Source organism: Squalius cephalus (assembly GCF_949319135.1).
Source record: "Squalius cephalus genome assembly, chromosome: 11".
Classification (NCBI taxonomy): domain Eukaryota; kingdom Metazoa; phylum Chordata; class Actinopteri; order Cypriniformes; family Leuciscidae; genus Squalius; species Squalius cephalus.
The window spans coordinates 24,144,430-24,153,489 of record NC_137132.1 but is presented as its reverse complement, the minus strand read 5'-3'; the positions used below and the strand labels follow the sequence as shown (position 1 = coordinate 24,153,489).

Genomic DNA, 9,060 nt, shown 5'->3' with positions numbered 1-9,060 from the left:
CCTTTTCTGCAGGATATTGCTGAAATGATACAGATTCAGTTTTCCTCTCACAGAGCCATAAACATTGAATTACAAATGCTTTTATTTGAATAAATGACAACAGTAGCGAACTACACTCTGTCCTGCCTGCTTTTAATCTACTGGATTTGTTTCAGTTTCATGTCTGCGTTTCATTTCTGAAGATAAAGTATGAGCACATGTCGGTCTTAAGCATGACGGGTTAAAGTAAAAAGGTTTTCCAAACAAAGCTGTAAATATGAATGTAGCAGTTATTTTAGTATTTATTTTTATACCATTATAGTATTTATTAATTCTTTGAATATGCTTTTATTTTTATATTTTCATTTTAAATTAAGTTTTAGTTATGTGCATTTGTCATTTTTTTCATTTTCATGTTTATTTTAACAAGTTTTAAATCTAATATTTATGTTTTATATTATTTCAGATTCATTTCAATAACCAAAACCAAATTTTAATAGTTTTGGTTAACAATAACAATAACAACACTGGAACTTAGAAAGTATGGAAGGCATTTTCTGCCAAATTTAAATAAATAAATTAAATAATTAAAATGAAAATTAAAACCAGATTAACGATTTCATTACAGAAAACAGTACGCAAAATATGTGACAAAATTGAGAATGCAATTAAATGATTTCATTTTCACAGTGACAGTGCATTATCCCTGTCAAATTGAAAAATAAAATGCAATTGGTGATTTCACATTTCATTTTCACTACAGTCTCGAGGCAAGACTGCCAATATTAAAATGAAAAGCCAAACGTGAAAAAGAAACTACAAATACAGTTTTTACAATGCTCTTTATTAACGCTCACGCAATAATAGTGACACAATTAAAATACAAATGTAATTTTTCGTTTTCATTTTAATTCCTCTTTATTCCTCTTCCACTGTGAAAATGAAATCATTTAATTTCATTCTCAATTTTGTCACATATTTTGCGTACTGTTTTCTGTAATGAAATCGTTAATCTGGTTTTAATTTTCATTTTAATCATTTAATTTATTTATTTAAATTTGACAGAAAATGCCTTCCATAATATGGTGCTGTGGTAATTCATGCCTTTAAATACCATGGTACTGCCACAGTACTTTTTAACTAAGAAACAATTGGTGTATTGATGATTATAAAAAGGTAAATAATGATATAAAAAGAAGTATATAATAATAAACTGCATTCAGAAAAGCACTTGAATTTACAATCTTCTCTCCTTTTGTCCTAAGAAATGTGCATTTACCTGTGAAAGTGAAAAAAAAAAAAAAAACTATTTTAGTACACAACTTTTCCAAAAGAAATCACCCTGGTTCATTTTAATCACTCTCTTGGCATGTTCATTTCTTAGAACTGGAGGTCATCTAGCCTAAATAAAACACAAACCCGGTGCTCCGGCCTGGTGGGGGCGCTGTGGACAGTTTCCCTCCCGCTCTCCGTCGCTCTGTCGCGGACAGCGCAGTGTGAGCAGGTCGCGGCTGTCATGGCGGCGTGCAGGGCGCTCGTGAGTCGCGCTGTATTATCTCTTCATTATCATCATGTGTCCAGAGGAGTGATGCTCACACAAGTCAGGGAGAAAAAGAGATGGATGAAGGCTTACACACTCATTATGGAGAGGAAGAGAAAAATGGAGGGACCTCCACCTCTAAAGCCGCGGTCAGTAGAACATCTCAAGGCCACTTGTGATACTCTGGCTGTGGGTGACTCAAATCACATTCATCTGCCTGTCAAGGCTGTATAGTTAGGCACTTTAGGACGTATCTGTGATGCCCAAATGCTGTCTAGGCAGACAGCTAAGTAGGTTTTAAGACACAGCCAGTGATTTAACTATAAATATCAAAATAAGCACATGTATTATTGAGTTTAAAGAAGAGGTAGATTGTTAATGATATTTAGTATCTTGTCTTCTCATTTTATTGGTTATTGTGACCAATAAAGCTGCAGATGACTTCTCTGTGCAGTCATTCTTGCTTTTTGGGGGGCTGACATTAGCACATTTTGCATAATTTCCCATCAATTAAACAAAGGATTTTCTCTGAATGTCTTAAAGTAGACTGCAGTCATGAGAATGCATTACTGATAGTTATATAATTTATTTTTACATTTTAATATTAGAGACCTAGAGAGACCAGTAATTGATGCTAGACAGTACATGTGATGCATGTTCAGCCTGTTTGTGATGAATGGCATTGATAAATCTTCTTAAAGGGATAGTCCAGTCAAAAATAAAAATTCGGCCATCATTTACTCATCCTCATGTTGTTCCTAACCTGTATGGCGTTGTTTCCTCTCTGGAACCTAAAAGTAGAGATTTTGAAGAATGTTGGTAGCCAGTTTCACTTCCCAATGGGAACCAAAACTATTTGGTTTCCGACATTCTTCAAAATATCTTCTTTTGTGTTTGTAACACAGATACGGCCTAAAGCTTTTTTGGGTGGACTATCCCTTTAAATTATTAACAGCCCGTCTCTCTTACAATCTCAGAGCTACAAAAATGAGCACCAAGTAAAACAGAGTGTTTATTCAGTATAGTCATATGCATATTCGTTTATCATTGGACAAAAACTTTGAAAGTGATTGGATAAATAAATGAACAGATTATCATAAGGCTTTCCTACTTCGTTTTATCATATGTGTACACTTTCCGGTTTATCTTCATCCACATGGTTCTTCCTCAACATCACATAATAAACTTTTTAGTTGGGAACATTTTTATCTGACTCCCTAGACTCTTCCCAGGCCTGCTGACCTTGACTTCAGAAAGAATCATTCACAAGTCGTTTCTCAAAGCATTTGCAGATTAAACTTGACGCATGAGAGATGAGAGATTCTTCTGCCAAAATTGTGATGGAAAGAGGGGGCTTGTACTCAGTAGTTATCTGAGGCCTTGCATTGAGTGCCTCTGATAACTTACAACGTCTCCATGCTTATCAGTCAAAATCTATATATATCTTGCATATTAATTAAATTACATGTGTTTATTGCATTAACCCTGTTTTGCTTTCTCTTCCCATCAGCTCCCAGCAGCCGAACTTTGATTACCATGCTGAAGTGGAGGCTTTCAGTGCCCGCCTGCAGGAGAGTTTCTCTCTGGATCTTCTGAAGACTGCGTTTGTGAGCTCGTGTTACCTGCGATCTGAGGAGGAGAGGAGGCGAGCACTGGGCCTTGACTCGGAGATGACCGCCCTCAACCTGAAAGACAACGGCGAGCTGTCTGTGCACGGTCAACAGTTCACAAAGGTGAGAAATTTGATGAGTTTTATACTGGAAATAATGGTATGAAATTGATATTACCTTTCACTTGTTCTATACAGGGTTTCCTTGGTGACTGGTGCAGGGGCAGCTTTCATAGCTTGCCTGAGGAGGGTGTGGCAGCTGTTGTAGGCCACCTGATGGGGTCAGAGGTCATGTGTCATGTCGCGCGGAAGCTCGCCGTGGAGGAATTGACGATGAGTGCAGAGTTTCCTGTTCCAGATGACACCCTGCGAGGAACGTTCTTCGCTGTGATTGGGGCTCTGGAGCAGAGCAGTGGACCTGTGCAAGCCGGGCTTTTCATTAGGGTAAAACAAGTGTCCCATTACAGTTAACATTTTATGCTGTTTCTTTCTATTTGTTGTTGTCGACGTCTATTTGTATCCTATATATATAGGACACAAATATATATATATATATTTCACACATTATAAACAAAAAAAATATGTCAGATGTGATTAATTATAAAAGTATATTAGTGCTGTCAAATTGATTAATTGCATCTAACATAAAAGTTTTTGTTTATTTATGTGTGTGTATATAAACCATTTAAAAAATATATATATATAACATATATATATGTTTGTATGTATTATTTTATATTATGTATTATTTTATATTATGTACATTTTATATTGTGTTAATGTTATGTTAATTTTTTTTTATTATATTATATTTTATTTTTATTTTATTAAGTACATATATAAATGTTTAATAATTACTAATATTAATTATATTATTTTTATTAAATGTATATATTTTTGTTATATGAAAGTTACTCATTTTACTTTACTAAATTTTACTAATTAACTTTCTAATTATGTAATTTTTATATATATTTTAAAATTAACATTTTTAATGCCGCCGAGCTAGTAACAACACACAGAGACAATAGAAGCAGTTTTACTCACTGAACCTTTATCATTGCGACTGCTCGATCCTTAAGCATTAGACGATCTGCAAATATGTCGATCTGGGCTTTGTTTATAAAACAATCATCGTCGAAATGCAGGGAACAAACAGTCTACACAACTCCGTTGATGCTCAGGAAAAACAAACTCCATCCACTGGTGCCTTAACGCCGGGTTCTTTGGGAATCTGTGCAGGGTTGTCTTGCCCTGGCAACCAAAAACACACTTCTTTGGTGACATTGACTTCCCAAAAGCCGGGCAGGGCGCTTTGATGGCGAACTGCTTTCGCTAATTCGCTCTCTTGCTCTGGTCTACGAGTGCGCGCGCGCCCGCGATCTTACCGGAGAAGTGCCCTTAGGACCCATATTAGGAAATTCCGTTACATCTGACGTCACACATACCCATACTCGAAAAAAACTTTCCGAAACTTGTGACAAACCGGAAGGACAATTTTTGGCACAGAAATACTCCTTCAAACGTACAATTTAATTTTTGAAACTTTGTCCATGTTTAGCATGGGAATCCAACTCTTTAACAGTGTAAAAAACTCAGTATGCATGAAATAGCATTTCACCCCCCCTTTAAGTTCAGTAATTTCACTTAAATGGCAATGAAAATTACCTATGAATTGTCATTTAAGTGAAATTACTGAACTTAAATATACAAGCTTGATAAAAATGATCATTCTAGAAGAAATTTTCTAATGGCACTTAGAGGCTTTTGCATCTGAACTCTTCATATATATATATATATATATATGTTTGTGCATTAAAGTTTGATCCACCTGTTTGTTGGGTGTTGTTTTGGCAGGATTTCCTGGTGACTCAGCTGATTGGGAAAGATCTGTTTGACATGTGGAGAGTGGTTGATCCCATGGGGCTGCTGGTTAAAGAGCTGACCCGTAAAGGTTTAGCGCTACCCGAGCCTCGCCTCATCCGGTCTGCTGGCGCCAGTACTGTCCTCCCTCTCTATTTTGTTGGGCTTTACAGGTATGACACAATTACTGGAACTAGGGGTGGGCGATATACCACTAGACACGATTAACCGATAGAAATTTTGGACTATCGTCTCTGTGGCGGTTACGCTCATGTGACGTTCTTGTGCGAGTGATTTGTAAACCAGTGAAGCACAATAAGCAGCGAAAGAGAACTCATTTCTGAACGCCGCTGCATATGTGAGTAATGAACTCACTAATGAGTCAGTTAAAGCTGGGGTAGGTAAGAATGGTCTAAAAAACTTATTTTTCAAATTAGTTTAAACTTTATGTATATATCAATACATAATTAAAATGTAAGTATTCTGAAAAAGAAAGTATAAAAATCGAGTGTATGTAGACCTCTAACGACTGTTTTAAAGACAGCTCATTATTTCCATTCAGTCCACCCTCTCCCTTCTGGGGTCCTTTCAAAGCCACGCCCCCAAAACACATGAACGCGCGACTTCCGACCGAAGACGCATTATTTACCTGAAACAAGCGGAGAGGAAGGAGCGCAGTGCATGTAGCATCATGTCAGAATCACATGTAATGTAACTTTATAACGTTGCACTCTTTCTATGAGTTATAAATAGCCAGTAAGATAATATAACGGTAACTAACGTTGCAGTAGGCTATGTAAATAATTATTCTAGCGATATGTAATGCTAAATAAAGTTTGCTAGTACATTATTTTAGCAACATGACAAGCCAGTGAATTAGCAGGTTTCAATTGTTGCTTTGCACAGTGCGTGACATTTTATCTGTATGTTATGCGGCTAGAGTTTTAACACTGAGTCAATGGGCTCCGACGGGCTTGTTTATCGTCATCGGTCTTTTTCCGTTTACCTGTGTTCGTTGTATGAGCAGGTTCCACTCGAGAAATTGGTAGTTTTGGTTGTTTGTCCGCCATTAGCACAGCTGCTCGGCACACCGGCAATCTTGATTTTGAATGACGGTACGCGCTGTGCAAGAGAGGGGCAATCAGCGCGTACGCGAACTTGATTGACACTGCTAAGACACTCCTCCTGGCTCTGAAGGCATCTGATTGGTTCTTTACACTCGGACCGAGTGGCAGTGATTGGTCAGAGTTTTTACTGTCCTGCAGCTGCTACAGAGGTCTGATTGTTTTCATTCCTTTTTCTGAACACATAATGTATAGACTACTCTCAGGATGGAAGGACCATTTCACCCAGTATAAAAAAAAGTGTTTCTGAACAGGATTACCTACCCTAGCTTTAAATTCACATACTTATGTCAAAATGCCCAACTTTGCAAGTATTCTTGTAAACACAGTCATTTATGTCTTAAGTGAACGTAAACAGAAAGAAAAGGCATGTGTATCAGTATATTGGATCCGTGCTTTTTGTTTTAAAGCGACAGCAGCCTAATAAACCAACAACAAAAGAAAAATTCACTCACTGCTTTTGACTGAATCACCTATGTAACTTTAATAAGAATAAATTAAGATTTAATGTCCACAGTGAAGACTATGCAGTATTTTTATACATTTGATTACTTTATACATTTAATGTAGTATTTCTTATTTCTGGTGCTTGAAGTTTTTTATTTATTTAATTTTTTTACTTAGACTTGTAGTAATAGTTTTGTTTTGTAATTTTGAAAATGAAATTATGAATTATGAAATTTCAATGGTATCAAAAATGTTGATGATAACCTTATTTAAAGCAAAAGCCCCTAAAGGGACATTGTGGTGGATAAAATATGAGATGGGAGGAAAAATAACAAATCCATGCTTTTGCGTTATTTTGAGCTCTTGTCAAGGAAGCGCAATATCTCAGGGGAGCGCAAAAACATTTGCGAGAAAACGCAAAAGCATTGACTTATTATTTTTCCTCCCATCTCATATTTTTCCCTTCATGTCCCTTTAGGGGCTCCACAATATCATGATATATAAATATAGTTAGTTATTGAGAAATAAAATCGTGAAAACAATTTTGGCCATATCGCCCACACCTAGCTAGTACAATAAATTGCAGTTGGTCACTTTGTGTCACATTTCACTGTATACATTTCCAATGTTAGAACAGAAAATGAACATTTATAAACCATGGTGTAATAGTCACTAGTCTGCTAAATATATAAACCCTGATCTATTAACTCCACAGTCTGTAAATGAAGTTCTAGTTTATTAATCTGGACAATCTGATGTGTCATTTCAGGGTCGAGTCAGATTTATTCTGGTCTCTTTTGATTTATTTTTAAAAACCAAATCTCTTATCATCTCTTATTTTGTGCCAGTGACCGTAAGCTGCTGGCTCAGGGTCCGGGTGAGACCGTCCTGGCAGCCGAAGAGGAGGCAGCGCGCGTGGCTCTGAGGAAACTCTATGGCTTCACCGAGGACCGCAGACCATGGGACTTCACTGCCCCTACCGGGCAGCTTCAGAAGCCCAGCACACAGGCTCTCGCCAGTGGATAAATGATGAGCAGATTCCAGTGGGACACTTTTTGAAGAACCAAAATGTTCACATTCATCATCATCATCTGCTTGATCACAACTATTATGTAGGGTGAAACTTCTGCTGAAATGTGGCCATGGTGACACTGGAGGCCAACTTATTATGCCTGAGAGACTGAAACTCTCGGTGTACCACAGACTAAGACAAACCTGCCCACGTAATGAAAAAGATCATATACATCTAACTTAAGAGCATTAATCTGCTCTGAAGGTGCACATTCTTTAGATCTCCTGTTGGTACGTATAAATCGATGTATATAAATGTTAAACTTTGGTTGCTAAAAATAAAAGTTCTGAACAAAATAGTCTTCTGTCTGTATAGAATGCAAAAATTATTTTTAGCCATAACTTTTGTGTTGGCTCTAAGTTGGTCACCATAAAGATGTTGGACTAATCAGACAAGATTCTTCTTGGTCACCAGCCGTACAGAGTAATGATTAGAAATGCAGATAAGTGCTCTTCTGAGAGTTAACATGCCTTTAAAATTAAGTTTGAAGGTTACATATCATAGTAAACTGTATTTAATCTGCCATTTTATACTTCTCGCCACATATCTAATCCTAACGAACCCTAATGAGCAAACCACATGGGTATAACCCTCTTCAGTGCATAATGTTTAAAATACCAGCCAAACTTAATAAAATAAACTTGTAATATACAAGAAACCAGTCTGTGACTTGGAATGTCAAGTTGTTAGGTTAGCGCAGGGATTATGGTTTAATAAAATCTAAGTTTCAGTTGGTTTTCCTTCAGTTACCTCATCTTTCTTACACTGATTAATTTATCACATTGGCCTTCCATGCATCTTATTGATGGTGGTTCATAATTGTTTTAATATCAAAATTATTTATTTGTGGCATTTCACCCTATATAATTTGAAAATATGCTGCCCTGCTATTCTCACGTGATGTCGGAGTGTGCTCAATTTCCTGGGAAATAGCTTTATATTTGTAGCCAAGACGTTAAGGTATTGTGCCTATACAAAATATGACAATTAGTCCCAGTCTCCACCATACAGCATTAGGCCAATGCAACATACAACAGTGCTTCGTTTAATTAACACAGCGCCATTTATTGCTTCATAATACATATTCATAACCATCTTAAAAACAAAAGGTGATTAAGAAAGTCGATTCATGTCCTCGGCTAGCCAAATCCTCTGAATTAGGTCACTCTTTCAGAGAATTGCTGTTAATGTGTTGCGTCCTCTAGAGGGCACTGCGGATTAATAAGAACATTTAAAAGAGCTCGAGAATATGCACTCGAGAAGTATTGTGGGCGGGGCTCGATTGGGATCACGTGAGCCTAAGTGGCGCCTGTGATTGGTCACTCGTTTTCCCTTACCAGAGTTTCGCTCCTGTGCTAGCGGGTTTGTCAAATTACTGACCCTGTTACACAAAAACAACATATTTATTCTAACTTATAAACACATA

The 9,060-nt window shown here is 36.9% G+C and overlaps 1 protein-coding gene across 1 annotated transcript; it reads left to right on the top strand.

Annotated features, from left to right (window-relative positions):
- Positions 1 to 1,436: 1,436 nt before the first annotated feature.
- mrpl44 (mitochondrial ribosomal protein L44) lies at positions 1,437 to 7,592 on the top strand. The gene is made up of 5 exons (XM_079886977.1): positions 1,437 to 1,668; positions 3,030 to 3,252; positions 3,327 to 3,572; positions 4,986 to 5,164; positions 7,411 to 7,592. Exons 1-5 carry the CDS (start codon positions 1,496 to 1,498, stop codon positions 7,586 to 7,588), a joined length of 999 nt encoding a protein of 332 aa, XP_079743103.1. The 5' UTR covers positions 1,437 to 1,495; the 3' UTR covers positions 7,589 to 7,592.
- The last annotated feature ends 1,468 nt before the right edge of the window (positions 7,593 to 9,060 follow it).

What these genes read in the sequence shown, in the direction of transcription:
- mrpl44 (XM_079886977.1), top strand. Translation starts at nt 1,496, where the DNA reads ATGGCGGCGTGCAGGGCGCTCGTGAGTCGCGCTGTATTATCTCTTCAT. An exon ending in CCTCCACCTCTAAAGCCGCG is followed by an intron (nt 1,669 to 3,029) that starts GTCAGTAGAACA and finishes TCTTCCCATCAG; the next exon opens with CTCCCAGCAGCCGAACTTTG. An exon ending in TATTTTGTTGGGCTTTACAG is followed by an intron (nt 5,165 to 7,410) that starts GTATGACACAAT and finishes ATTTTGTGCCAG; the next exon opens with TGACCGTAAGCTGCTGGCTC.